The sequence below is a fragment of the Pocillopora damicornis genome, chromosome 4 (assembly GCF_964200805.1).
Source record: "Pocillopora damicornis chromosome 4, jaPocDami1.2, whole genome shotgun sequence".
Lineage (NCBI taxonomy): Eukaryota > Metazoa > Cnidaria > Anthozoa > Scleractinia > Pocilloporidae > Pocillopora > Pocillopora damicornis.
In genome coordinates, this window is record NC_142673.1 from 7,001,113 (window position 1) to 7,015,629 (window position 14,517).

Sequence of the window (14,517 nt, forward strand, 5' to 3'; positions counted from 1 at the left end):
ATAAAATGCGCCTAATACTATCGTCGACGTTAGAGTCTTACCCGCACATTTAGAACAAGTCTTTCTCCTTCAGTTCTCGGTTCACCCGTGAGTTCGTCAAATCTACACATCCAATCAATTTGCCACGCTTCAAACACATCTGTTTTACCAGCAACTATGATGTGTCTACCGAAGGTGATACAAAAATTTGAAAGAACAATAAAGGAAAAGAATGAGCGTTGTTCAAAGTCCACTGAACAACCTTGTTCAGTCGACGCACAAGAAAATAAACTTGTTACCGACATTTTCCATAAGTTTAAAGACTAAATACAGAAAAATGAAATTCCCCTCTGCAAACACTTATTGGAGTAAGTTGGGCAAAATATCGTGAAGCCTCTGGCAAACAACTTAACTGCGAGACACTGCGAAATCATCATATTTTGCGAAAAATTAATTTGATAGATCTACGCATAAGTAGGAAGACATTACATGGAAAACCCATTCAGACAGTATCACGCATGAGCAGAACATTATGTAAGGACAGTTATTCCAAGGTCACGAAAATTCTCGATTATTAAAAAGAAGAATCTGAAAATGTATTGAAGAATGAAAAGATCTGGCGAACACAATCGACGATTTCTCCTTAGTATCAGAACTTACATGTTTGTGATAAGAAGTGTTTTCCTAGTATTAAGACGACTATGACAGAAATAAGTGTCGGCCACCAAGACAGCTCTCGTTTTCTTAGTTTCCTAGTTGAAGGAAAGAAAAACACACTATAACTCAACATTCTCGAAGACAGCGTACACGGATAGTTTGTCAAACCTAAGATATTATTACGACGTTACCTGCAGTACGGCGTTTCCTAGGGCTTCGTGCAGATTATATGGCTTGATAACCTGAACAAATACATCAATTTATTATATGGCAAGGCAGTATTGAGGTAAATCCGAGCGTACTGATTTGTTTTTACTTGGTCGGGATTTTGCCATACGGACGGTTTCCACGCTTGGTAAATAAGAAACTCATACTACAAAAGAGTACCTTTTCGCGCCGAACAGTTAAAGTCTCTCTCTTTGACGTAATGTGTCGATCAATTTCCAATCGAGTACCAAAAGGAATCTTGGAAAGTACTGGCTTCGCTCAGGTCTCTTATTGGTTTCTAAAACTTGCACAATTCTCTAAACCAATCACAATCTCCGTATCCGCGTTTTCCCGCGCTTGAAGTCGTTTACATCTAATTCATTTCAGTTTTTATTGGCTCCCTGAAAAGGTAACCTTTTTCTGATTTTGCGTTATGATTTTTTAACCCTTTAATTCCCACGAGTGACCAAAACAGAAATTCTCTTTACAACATCATCAATACAATATCAAGCATACAAATGATGAAAATGAAGAAAAACATCTCTTTATAGGGGATTATTAGTTGATTCAATACCAACTTCTATGAACTAGCATCTTACCAGTTGTATGGCAGACAATAAGAAGAATTCCTAATGAGATCTGAGGAGTGATAAAGTTAAGGCAAATTAAGTGTGTAAGTCACCTTGTCAGCGTAGAAACATCTGGGTGGTCTTAATCGTTTAACTTCACTTCCACTGATGGCAGAACTGCAAAGTAGGAAGCTCAGTTTCAGATGACGGATAAGCATGAAGAATTCTGACACAAATCTCGGAAATTTTGATTTGTACTCATACGTGACATTATGGCAGAAAAATTTCGTCATCAGGGCCTTGTAAACTGACACATTGTCGTCCAAAACATTCTCAATATTGGTGTCAGTGTTGTACCCAAAATGTATTTCGGATTCAACTCGAAATTGTCAATCGAATATCAAACGTTTCCCGGATTTAAATGGTTATGCTTCACTCCACTTTGTGCTTCGTCAAAATACAAGAAAAAAGGAAAAGTCAAAAACTTTCAGATCAATCAGGTGCAAAAGGAAAACCAAACATAAGTTGGTCACTTGGTCACAAAGGTTTTAAGACTGGACCCAAGAAGACGGCAGAAATCGAGCCTATCCTTTGTGATGCTAATAGGAAAATTCTTTGCTAACGCTGTCGTTTACCGAACGACTTAAGGTTTAACCAAATGAATCACATATGAATCTAGTAATGGCCTAACTCGCCATGGAACTCTCGGAAGCTCAGTGGTTGAACATCGGAGCGCGAAATCCAAAGGTCTGAGATTCGATTCTTCGTGGCGATTCTTGTTTGATTTCTTTCTCCCACACTCGTGAGAAGACGAAAAAATAACGTACTTTAAAAAGGTGTTAAGTTCTGAAATGTTACTAACCCTTTAATTCCTTCGAATGTGCTGCTCGCAAAGTCAACCAAACCTCCGGCAGGACGTGCCACCACACCAACCACACCCTTTCCCAGTCCCTTGAAAAACCCCGCGGCACCACCAGCCTTTGCGCCTGTGAAAATGAATGACAAGTGAAGGAAAACAGATAACTCCGTGAAGATGTCCTGATTTGTGACGGGTGGGAGGGAGACGGAGTTCTTAGGTACGAGAAGAGAACTTCCACATTTAATTGGAAAGTTACGGAATAAAAATTCATGTGAGTTTTTTTACCCTTGACGGTGTTTAGAGTTTGATTAAAGCCGAACTAGTGAAAATAGACATTCCTTATGAAACAAAAAAACGTAAAAGACCCAACTAGCAGAAAAAAACTACTTGGAAATTTAGAAAAACCGCTTTTGTAAAAACGATATTTGGTGCATTTTTTAACTGAACTCACCCTGCATTGGTTTGGTTACTATTCCTGTCACACCTCCCAAAACGCCCTAAAAATACACAAAACAAACAAAAAGTGACAGAAGTAAGAAAGTGCAATGGTTTCTTATCACTCACTGCAAGCGATCACGACATGGTCACGTGCACTTTCTCCGTGCTCGAACCAATTTAATTGCCTTTTTATTGCTTTTTCGGTTTTGATTCGCTTTGTTTTGTTTTCTCGAAGAGGACCATTAATTTTTTATGGACGTTTCCTTTGTCCTGATTAGCTGGAGTGATTTCTTTGGATTAGATGTTGTGACAATCATTCGAATAAGCGCATAAGTGCCCGATGTATAAAGTTCACATCTACATGCCATAAAAAAACCCGAAAAAAAAACATGTTACGTCGAGAAACCGCCTGCTAAGTAACAAAACATTCCCTTATTCCGTCTATAACTCCAAGTTCTCATATTTTAATTGACCTCCAATTTTAAAGTCTTTCCTTGAGGTTATCAAAGCACTCTAACGTTAGCACTTACTTCAAGAAGTCCCTTCCCACCCCTTGTGAGTCCTTCTTTGACATTAACAGGTTTCTTTCCCATCGCCTGCCTCCTCTCCTGTTGGTATTTATCATCCATTGTTAGTGCAGCGATACCTTTCCCCAGCGTTCCAGTTATACGAGAGACTACAGCAGCCGCACCACCTGAAAAACAAACAAACAAGAACATTTGGAAGATCAAAATACTCCATATGCCCAGGGGTTAATCACCAGCAGAAGTAGAGTAAAGCAGTCAAAAGGTTGCGTTCAACGAGCTAAGTAGCCTGCGATGCTGGATCTTCAACAAGTTTCTGTATTACATAAAGACTAGCACTGTGGCCTCTCCTCCAAGACGGAAATTAGACCATCACTACTAACCTTCCAGCAATGTGGTGTGGTTTTCCTGATTGTATCACAGAATGGAGAGAGACATAAAGAGTAAAGTGTCTTCCCCAAGAATTTAACTTAATGATCCGCCAGGTTTCGACTCCGGACCTTCCGTATCCAGAGTCCAGCGCGTGAACAAGTTCAAAAAAAGAGCGAAACCTAAGCATAGATTTACATCAACATACCAACAGTGTGACCTAACAAGCTCGTGGCGCCAATCAGCAAACCCTCTGCGAACTCGCCAGGACCCTGGATAAGACCCTAGAACAAACAGAAACAAGAGTATTCGGACTTGTCCCAGTTTTTGCAATTCTGTCCACTTCTGTCTTTGTTCCTATCCACGAAGATACTTTATAAAGGATCGCTAGCTCATTTTCTGGCCAATGACTGAGAAGGGCTTGGACACAGTCCTTCAAAATGCTAATTGATACGTACAGAAATGTTTTACATTTCAGTGAACTGCAGTTTTTTCAGTTAAAATCAGAAGAAGAAAAAAAAAAAAAGAAGAAGAAGAAGAAGAAACAGCACAAAACAAGAAAACAAGTATTTATCGATACATAATGATAATTATGAAGGGGAGATTATGCTAACAATTATAATTACAAACGCCAAAGAATAGTCCAATATTTTGGTCTCTCGCTCACTCTCTGAGTTAAATTCGAGTATCATTTGTTTTTTAAAGTCATCCATCAAACTTACCTGGTAAGGTTCGTAAAAGAAGTCTCTCGCTCCTTCCTTCAGGCCGGTAAGCAAAGCAAATGGATTTCCTAATACATCAAGCCCCAGTACTAACACGTATAACTGCTTCAGTGCCTGAATTAAAAAAGGCCGAAAAAATTAATCATTACTGCCATACGAGCGATCCACTTATTTACCTGTCACAATCAATTAAAGTTCGGTGGCGATTATAGTTAAGTCTTAGAAGTCAAGTAGCGGGTGGTTGTTCTGGTTTCTGTAGCATGAAGCAATTAAGAGTATGTCTACCACTGCATAACACTTTAATCCATCGCAGCCCCCCCCCCCCTGGGATTTCGTCACTTTTTCCTGAAGGTTCGCCTGTACCCATCTATACAGATGGATTAAAGCACTGTAGGAGTAAAGTGTCTTGCCCTATAACACATCAAAGTGACCTGGCCAGTGCATGAACCGAACCGCCTGACCCGGGGTCCCGTGCGTCTCCCATCATAGAGTACTGAATAAATTCACCTGACTACGGTAATGCTTGATGGCGACTTCCATTAACTGCTGCGGCGTATAAACTTTGTCCTTTATTTCGAAATAAGCTAGCCTGTAAATACAACATAAACGAAACTGTCTGCCAAGCTCCTCTTAGAGGTGTGACATGAAAACACTGGATAACAGGAAATAAATATGTGACAAATCATCAAGAGAGGGTAGGTCACCAACCCCTAACCCTTTAACTCCCATGAATGACCAAGACAGAATTTCTCTTTACAATATCAATACAGTATCAACCAGATGAGTGATGAGAATAAAGAAATATATCAATTAGGGGATAATTAGTTGATCCAATACTAAATTCTCTGAACTAACGTTATAAGAATTGTATGGTTGACAGTAAGGAGAATTACAAATTTGATCTGAGAGTTAAAAGGTTAAGTAAACAGTTCACGTCAGTTCTATTTTCTTTTTTTCCTAAGAACTAAATGCAGAGCCCAGATTTGGTCATATTTTCTGCTCTAAGAAGTAGCTGTATATTTGGCTGCATGGCAAAAGGTGGAAGGTTTCCACACGGGGCGGGGCTAGTGCTTCAACCTACAATCTTTGTTATAACTCATGGAGACAAGCACCGGCTCAAGTTTTTTTCCCCCTCTTATTTCCTTTAACGTTCAGTCAACTTCTAAGACATAATGGCATATAAATCTAAGACCTCATTTTGAGCCAGGTATCGTTGTTTGCACCAAACGGAAGGGAACACATTTGACTGGGGAACATAGCGTCACGATAGGAAACGACAAGTGTGAAGAGGCATTATGACAAAATTATCGAGCAAGTTCATGGCTGACGAAAATGTTACCCACTTGAACTCTACATCTTGTACTTCAGTGACTGCTACTCCGACACTCTTGAGCAACAAGCTTACAAAACTGCCACCGATAGCTTTTTTGACCTCGGCGCCGCCACCCAGCTGAGAAAAACTAACATGAATCTACAGGAAAAATCATAATAAATGTCCTTAGGCTGGGCGAAAGAGTCTTTCACTCTCATTAGTCACGTGATCACATCACCATTCAGTTAAAACCAATTCATTTGAGAGAGTAACTGAATCTTTTGCCATCCAGGATAGCATTGTTTTAAACATTAACTAATCAGAGACGGCCCAAGCCAGCAGGAATAACAGTGATAGCAAAACAAGCTTAAAACGGCAGAAATCGCCAGAAACTACAATGGATACTCAAGATGTGACTGAGTTCTGTTGATTTTAGGTGTAAAATGTTCATATTTCGAAATGTTTATCGTTGTAAATCGATCATATTTCGTTCCCCACGCTATTCCTTATAACGTGTTTAAATTCTCAACGGTTCCTCCCCTAACTTAATTAACACCGAGTCACACAACGCGTGACGCTTTTATGAATTAATAGTTTCCAAAAGGTCTGTGTAGAAGCAGATATGTAACGAATTTAAGAAAATATACGACTGTCACACTTTTTAAAAACATTTTTGGACAGTTGGTCAGTGATAGGACCTCTCACATTTTCAGACTTCTACATAATTCTCCACAGTATCGCACCCTTTGTTCTGATAAGTGTTTTAACATCTTAGATCACGCTTCCACAACTTTTCAACTTAAAATCAAAGAAGCTATCCACATTCAGTGGGAGAAACCAACACTTAATCATCAACTTTATCATGTTAATTTAAAACTTTCCTTGTAAATGCTTTCATTGTTCCGTTACTATTGTTTGTTTTGTCCAATCAGCATTTTGTTACACACTTTCAATTCAACAACAGAAGAACTGTCGAAACATGTTTTTAAAAGTGTCGTTCATTTTCTTAAATTTATCGTTTGCTTTTTCTCGAGACGTAAGCTTGGGCTGCCTGTGATAGAATTTAAAAGCAGTCAGCAATGGCAATGGCTCGACTTTTCTTCGCTCTGTGATTGGTCGAGAAAACTCAGGCCACCGCCCCAACCAATCAGATACAACACCAAGATCAATCGCGAAGTCACTCCTATTTTCACGCTATCGTTTGAGTTTCAGTTGGCATCTCACGGTAATTTGCCTTTTTTGTCATTGGAGGTGCTTTCTTTCGTTTGGTTTGATAATTTTCAATCGAAATGAGCCCTTCATGAAGTGAAATTGGATTGGGTAAGCAATCTCGAAATCTTTTACGCTAATTCAATAAATTTCCTGTGTGCTGATGCGTCATTAACCCTTTAACTCCTGAAGTGATCAACATGAGACTTCTCCCTATAATATCCTTACATTATATAGCAAACAGGTAATGAGAATATTCAACCTTATCATGTAGAAGTTGTTAACTCGATCTTACACCAAATTCTCATGACTAATTTACAAGTATACGTGTAGCAGCTAGAGGGACGAATTAATAATCAGATCTTGAGAGTTAACGGTTAAGTCGATATGATTATAGAGTCGGGTTAGAGGAGGACAATCGGAAACGATACCTTCAACGGTGATAGATGGAAGAAGTCGAAAAAATTTCTGTCAGTACTTAGGGCAGCCTGGAGGAAAAAAAAAAAGGATTAATAAGTGTGAATTTTTAAACGGCTACAATATAAACAGGCATAATTTCAAGACCAGTGAGTTACCGACCTGAACGGCAAACGCCTCTCCAAGCTTGCCATGAACCATTTGTTTGTCCAAAGCATACTGGCTGGACTGTGAAGACAAACGTTCGACAAATTCTAAGTATACTGCGTTTCTATTTTGAGATGCCTATTTAACAAGCTTTAAAAGATGAAATAAAGATATTTTCGAAAATAATCCACGTTAGTAATGGTTTTGCTTCCCCGAAGTGACTTCTTCCTGTGATTGGCCTGGGGTTTTGGGGCAAAAAAACTTCCAGAGGAGCCTGCGCCCCATTACGTCACACAGACTTTATTTTGGCCTGTTACGCAACATTTCTAATTTCAATTAACATATTTTAGTTTTTTAGCTCTTATTTTTTGTATAAACGATTTGATTTCTTTTATTTTTCAAAACTCTTTGTTTTTTTTCCTCGATCCGTGATCCTATCCGGTCCGATGCGGTTCGATCCAGATTTTCTCTACGCCGACCTTTGTTTTGGTTTTATCGTACCCCCGTGGATATGCAGCCCAATGCAGTAAACGCATGCGCAAGCTGAATGAATACTGCACAGAGCATCCTTACCTCTTGGCTTCTGTCAATAGCGTCAAACGAAAATAATCCAATACAGGCCATGATAAAGCTCATATCGATCTTTACGTCCATCTCTTGAATGAGAACCTTGAAGTACCTGAGTAAGAAGAACATAAGAAGTAGAGACCAGCAAACTGTTTAAATAAACCAGATGAATCATTGATCTGAAACTTCAATATTATACATCAGTTCGGGTAAGCTAAAATCCGCGACAAAATAGTTGACACATGACTACTGAGATCACAATATTCTGGAAAAGCACATCAATTTTATAATTTTATTCCTAATTCCCTCGTTGACACCCTCCTCTTCCTCTTCCCCTTCCCCCCCCCCCCCCTACAATGTTACACTAAATTTTCCATGAATGGGGCGACGGGAAATTGCAGAGAAGTGTAGTTCATTTTCAATGTTCTTTCCTGGTAATTTCTGCTCAGGTAGATTAGTGAATGCTATGTGTCATCTCATTTTGTCGTGGATTTTAAAATAGTCAGAAGATCATAGTCCTAGAGTAAACGCCATTTTCCGAACCACTCACTTGATCTCATTCACGTGCGTGTGCTCCTCTTGCTTTGCGACTAAACTCACTTCAATGTACGGCTTTGGTTCTAAAACACAATCGTAGAGATTACTGCAAGATATTTGGTTTTATCAACTGAGTTGGTAAGGTAATTTCGGTACTGTACAGAGTTTCAAAGCTGACGTTTCGAGCGTTAGCCCTTCCTCAGAGCGAATAATTACTGATTACTGAGCGTACTGATTACTGACAGGTAAATTGTCCCATCAGCGCTCACATCGAGCTGCCAATGACAAATCAAAATTGAGAATTTTGTTACAGTTTTGATAATCACTTTGCAAGGAGGATACTGGCTCAAATTCACCTTCGTCACTTACCACTATCAGCGGCGATTGACTTTGGAGGGGGCACTGGGAAGAGTACGGTCTGGAAGGTGGCACCTGGGACTTGGCTGTCAATCTGCGAAGATACAAACATCCTCTTTCAGACTGATGGAGTCTTAACGATCAAACTGCACAAAATCAACAGGCAAACAAACTTTAGTTAATCTTAGTTTTAAGACACTGGATAAGTAACAAAGCTTACAGTTTCAGCAGGGTTTTCGAGAGAGGCAGAACTTAGTGTTCTACTTCCCTGAGCTAAAATGATTTAAGTCTTGTTTGCCACAGTTCTTCTCCCTCTATTTTTCTCTCGCTCACCTGAACTGAATTGATCTTTGTAGAAAGTGTGTGTTCATTTGGCGAAGATGTGTACTCTAATGAAATTCCAGGAGTAAATGTTCTTCTGATGTGCTGGCGTGTAGGCCGCACAATCTCCATTTGTTTAAAATCAACCTGGAAATGGTGGACAACATTTACTAAAAACGTGAAACAAAAAGAGCAAAAAATATGAACTTGCACTTTAAGTTCTTTGGTAAAAATTCGTCGCTATTCGAGAAAACATGAACAGAAAGGTAACGATCCCCTGAGCTCTTCCGAAGATTTTGCTCTTTCACGGGCCAATCATTCGCTCTCAGGGCCTATTTCCGTTTCCATGGCATAAAATAACTAGGGGTTTTGCCACTCCTCCTTGGTAAGGAATGGAATGGTAAGCCATCGCTGATACATATTTGTTCTCCTGGGCGGACAAAAGCACTGTGACCATTAGCCCATGCGGTTCCCACGATACTGTGCGCGCTAAATGCCGCCAACTGTTTGCCAGGGCTCGAAGTTAACTTCTTAGCACATTTGAAAAGTTTTGCCGATAAGATTTTTTTCCACCTTCAAACGGTGAGACCACAACCAAATTCTTTTCCCTTGAAATTTCAGTGGCCATATCTGAAATAAGATTAGAATTGATATTTCGCACAGCCTATTAACGAGCTGAGAAGTTTAATGAAAACGGTATTAAATTTTGGTCCCCTCTGCCATTTTCCTGACAGCCATTAACTATCTACTGCATGTTTGAGAGACATGGATGATTCTAACAAACAAACGTTTGCTAGTGTATATTTTCCTCACTCGCAGTTTATCAAAATTGTTCGCATTTTACGAGTTTGCGAGAGTTAACTTCAAGCCCTGCTTGCCTTAGTCAAATGTTCCCAACAGCTCGCTAGTGTACATTTAAACTCCCGGGCAAACAAAAGCACAATGACCCTCGCCACATCTCGAATCCGGCTCTCACTATCCGACGTCTAGCGCTAGTCTTAAGCTACTGCGCCTCCCACCTCCTCCCACTGCACCTCCCAACTGAGCTGAAGGCCGGTGAAAGCTGATTTACAGCACCAATAAATTTGACCAACAAGAACAAAAATTACAGATACGCGCCTCCAAGTCGCCACTCTTATAGATGTAATTGGCTGTGGCACCTATGGCAATATCTCGCTGCAATTTATTCCAACCAGCTTCTAATTCGTTGCAGAGGCGTAACTTGAGTGCCTTCCATCTTCCTTTCTTCTTCTGCTCTTCCCAGATAATATCACTCCTACAATAATAAATCTCAGATTTTAAATACCGGTAGATGCCCAGAAATTACCTTTACTCCTTCACGCATAAAAACGTCAAACAACTTTACTTTCAGCCTACTGTCTGGAGTAAACTTTTAAAGTTATTCTTTTTACCAGTGTACTGTCCGAGTTAAGAAAAAAAAACTAAAAGAAAAAAAAGGAACGAGAAAAAGAAATGATAAAAGTGAAGCTCTTACGGTTTAATTCCGATGTATGCCACCTCGATACTTTTTTCATTGTTCACAAGAGACAAGCAAACTCCCTGAAGTGCCAAAGTGATGCACTGTGAGGGGCGCTCCTTTAGTTCCTTGGTAAGAGAAGTAAATAATACAAAACATTCAATGTGTAGGAAATATAGGCATCAATTAACTTTATGGTCAGCTTCACGGAAGGGGTGGACATAAAGTGCACGTAGTGACTTGAGGAGAAAGAATTTCATTGCAAGTGGAAAGTTCACGAGAAGAGTTCATTAGAAGCAGAGCTGCAAAACGTTTGAATTAATAAATGAAGCCAACACAGCAGTACTGGGTTCCAGTTACTCAGTATCTCCTGCAACAAAAGAAAAATTACCACTTGAGCTCTGAACGCCAGTGTAAAGTCATCGGTGATGAGGAGCACGCGCTGCAGACCGTCCAGGAAGGTGGAATAGTACATCTTCTTACCACGGTACTCAAATCTGTCAAAACCCGTCTACAGATAAAGCAGAATAAAAACATTATCGCATGACTCTAGCAAAAGGTGCTGAATGGTGCATCATCGATTTCTCACAAGGTAAAGGAGTCATATTGACGAGAATTCCAATCCTGGACTCAGAAAGAGATCTGAGTTGAAAGCGGGCGGCCCAGGTTCACTCTATAACAACAGGGTTTCTTATCCAGGTTAAACGTAAGATCATTGAAACCTCATTTGTTTCTTGTTCATCTCGGTAATCAAACCGGAATTTTCAATTTGAACTGACGTCTTACTGAAATCTCTGATCACCAAACACGCTTTGGTGATCAAACTTCTCACATGATTGGGAGACAAAATCCGTCAAACGAACCGGGTCGAAGGTCCTTGGTAACCAAGATATATGTTGAAATGCGAAAAAAAAAAAGAGAAAAAAAAGCGAGCGTTGTAAATACATCAACAACAACAACAACAACAACAAGAGTGCTTACTTGTGACAAGTCAGTGGTGATTCTCTCTTTAGATCCTTTGACAAACCAGACAAACTCTCTCGAAGCTGAGGGTTCATCCCATGTGAACAAAACGCTCTGGTTAGGATGCAAACAATGTTCCTTGCACCTGAAAGACAAGCTGAGGAGGCACCCAAGATGACAATAGGAGAGCGAGAAGAGAGTTACTACTGCTAATAGTTATGTGGCTTTTACCCACGTCCGTGTTCCTTCTCTCGTGCTAAAAAACTAACTTACAAATCTTTTAAATTCAGTTCAATGATCTGAGTTTGACTTTAAGCCACCTCCGCGCTTCTTTCCATTACTTTTTAACCCTTCAACTCCAAAAAAGGACTAAGACAAAATTTCTCCTTACAATATTAATAAAATATCAAGCAGACGAGAATAATGAAAAACATCGATTGGGGGATTATTTGTTGATCCTGTACCAAATTTTTCCAACTAATATCAAATGAATTGCATGGGAGATACTAAAGAGAATTACCTATGAAAAATTAAGAGTGAAATCGGAGTCCGAGTCGTTATCAGAGGCACAGTCCGATGAAAATCGAACCAAAGGAATCGGGAGCAGAGTAACGGATGCCACTTGTGATTCCGACGCATATGATATATGAACACTAGATTATTATATTCGTTAGCCATAGAATAGATTGAGGACGGCTCAGTTTTCACAAGATCATAAGCGTCAGGGTCTGAAGCAAAATCGTATCCAAAAAATTTTTATCGATCTGATTCTTCCGACTCCAATTCTGTCAAATTTATGACTCCGCTGACGACCGCTATTTTCAATTTTCTAAAGTTTGGAGTCGCATTTACGATTCCAACTCCGTTGCACATAAAAACCAGCCTTTAGTGAGCTTATAAAACTTGCGCTTTCTTTGTAACTTCTTTCTTGAACGAGAAGAGGTTTTATACACTTTCATAGAAAAAAGAGTCGCAAAACACAGCAACAGTGCAGGCGCACAGCAACCAAAACAAGTTTAAAAATTATAGCTTCCAGTTATCTCGTGTCTTCTGATAATTAAACAGTATTTAACAATCCTGTAGGGTTGAATTGGCCCCGTCTTAATTCCTTTCGGTTTACAAAAACACAAAAAAGTATTTAGAAGAAGAAGATGAAGAAGATGAATGGTGCCAATTTCCTCACTTGCAGCCAAGGGCTGAATTGCGGAGGAACCAGAGAGGTGAGATCGGACGTCAGCATATTAAAGGCGCCTCTGGCAGCCGCTTCAGTCCATTGTGATTACACCTCACCCACCCAGACCTACGACGGCACAAATCGAGATAGACCACAACACCGGGCACTACGTGCCCTACTCTTTGCGAACAGTGCGTGCGTTCTTTTACGTCCCACAATTTATTTGTAACATAGAAGGGTTGTGAGACGGGACCTCCGGCTTTACGTCTTATCCGAGAGACGAAGCAAAGTGGGTAAAGCATCTTGCTTAAGGATACAGCGACATGCCCCTGGTAGGACTTGAACCCGGGCCCTTCGACCCAGAGTCTAGCGCACTAACCACTGGACCACTGACGCCCCACACAATGTTCATTCATCTTTATCTCAATCTTAGTCAAAAAACATTAAGTACTTATTGAACTTACTCTTTCTGTTTATAGCAGATGTCTAGCTCAGTGCAGTTCTCCAGTCTAACGGTAGCTGCTCCGGCAAAGTATGGTGTGATAGTTGTGATAGCAGCATTATCTTTTGTGCGCATGTCGGCACACACAGCCCCCACCTGAGAATAAGAAAGTTATATGTCAACAGACAACCAATGGTTTCCAAATCCGAGACCAGGCCGTGTCATCGTGTCCATTTTACAGGAACCGGAATAAGCTCTATTGATTGCCGTAAAACCAGAATAGTAATCGCAACAGCCAATCACATCTCGTTTTTTCTTAATTGTTTTCCCTGAATTACAGTCGGTAAAGGGGACAAAGAACTTAGATAAATAGTTGCCGTAAACAAGTCGGCAGAATTTCCAAAGAAGAAGAAAGGTCGATCTCAGAGAGGTTTCAAGGAGCGACAGTTTTGGTATCAAAACACCAAGGCTAATTTGCCTTCAATTGCATTAGGAACACGAGCCTCCACGCACCTTTCCGTTTATTCTCAGCAATAAAGTGATGTCGGGTTCGAAGTCAAAGCTTGGTGATACTTCTTCATTGTCCCCAACCCTGATAGCCACGTTCTTGGATGGGAACGAATTTGGCCAGAATGGTTCACACTAGAAACAAACAAACACACAGTAAATGGTTTAAATGGTTGAACCCAAGTGTATCTGCTCATCGTGCAGTCTGCAGATCCAAATGAGAGTACTTCTGAAAAGGTCTATTTACGGCAGCTTTGAGTTCCTAAGCTGAAGTCATTATCAGAGTCAAGTGACTCGACAACTAACTATGATGACGACTTACGCTCAAGTTGTCGAAACTTCAGCCACAATTCCTACCGACGGCATTTCTTTTCAGAACTACTCCCACCTGGTTGATCAGACTACACAGTAAAATATAGGAAACCGATGGATACAAGTCAAATGTGACTTGAAGCCAACAGATCAACCCTAACCTTCAACACCGAGACCAACAATTGTGTTTATGTAGGTAATGTAATTGACAACCCCCCAAATGGGACTTATCAGGACCAATATGAACAAATTAAAACATTGTGAATAAACGTAGTGTTTAAAAGCCACAACCGGTAGGAGGTAGACTAGTTGGCTACATACAAAGCGCAGGAAAAGAGATGAACTTGGGAAAACTGAGAAAAAATCTAGTGAGAAGCAGTGTGGAGGACTTGAACCCAAAACCACTAGATTACATGTTCAGCGCCCTAATCACTCAGCCACACTGCCTCTA

The 14,517-nt window shown here is 40.2% G+C and overlaps 1 protein-coding gene across 12 annotated transcripts in view; it reads right to left on the bottom strand.

Moving 5' to 3' along the window:
- The window catches only part of LOC113679103 (intermembrane lipid transfer protein VPS13C), a 115,811-nt gene that overhangs the window by 4,866 nt on the left and 96,428 nt on the right, over positions 1 to 14,517 (bottom strand). For 11 of the 12 annotated variants that reach the window (XM_089204439.1, XM_089204438.1, XM_089204444.1 and 8 more), the window contains 23 exons: positions 13,761 to 13,889; positions 13,270 to 13,403; positions 11,650 to 11,788; positions 11,060 to 11,179; positions 10,687 to 10,796; positions 10,311 to 10,467; positions 9,204 to 9,338; positions 8,883 to 8,964; positions 8,527 to 8,596; positions 7,983 to 8,088; positions 7,425 to 7,490; positions 7,277 to 7,333; positions 5,668 to 5,795; positions 4,832 to 4,913; positions 4,325 to 4,438; positions 3,811 to 3,886; positions 3,240 to 3,403; positions 2,723 to 2,768; positions 2,275 to 2,398; positions 1,526 to 1,589; positions 828 to 878; positions 640 to 731; positions 42 to 165 (listed from right to left, as the gene is read on the bottom strand). In XM_089204439.1, the coding sequence (XP_089060565.1) occupies positions 42 to 165; positions 640 to 731; positions 828 to 878; positions 1,526 to 1,589; positions 2,275 to 2,398; positions 2,723 to 2,768; positions 3,240 to 3,403; positions 3,811 to 3,886; positions 4,325 to 4,438; positions 4,832 to 4,913; positions 5,668 to 5,795; positions 7,277 to 7,333; positions 7,425 to 7,490; positions 7,983 to 8,088; positions 8,527 to 8,596; positions 8,883 to 8,964; positions 9,204 to 9,338; positions 10,311 to 10,467; positions 10,687 to 10,796; positions 11,060 to 11,179; positions 11,650 to 11,788; positions 13,270 to 13,403; positions 13,761 to 13,889 (2,370 nt within the window). Of the gene's footprint in view, positions 1 to 41; positions 166 to 639; positions 732 to 827; positions 879 to 1,525; positions 1,590 to 2,274; positions 2,399 to 2,722; positions 2,769 to 3,239; positions 3,404 to 3,810; positions 3,887 to 4,324; positions 4,439 to 4,831; positions 4,914 to 5,667; positions 5,796 to 7,276; positions 7,334 to 7,424; positions 7,491 to 7,982; positions 8,089 to 8,526; positions 8,597 to 8,882; positions 8,965 to 9,203; positions 9,339 to 10,310; positions 10,468 to 10,686; positions 10,797 to 11,059; positions 11,180 to 11,649; positions 11,789 to 13,269; positions 13,404 to 13,760; positions 13,890 to 14,517 lie in introns of those variants that run through there. The other variant, XR_016186002.1, reaches the window with a different exon arrangement.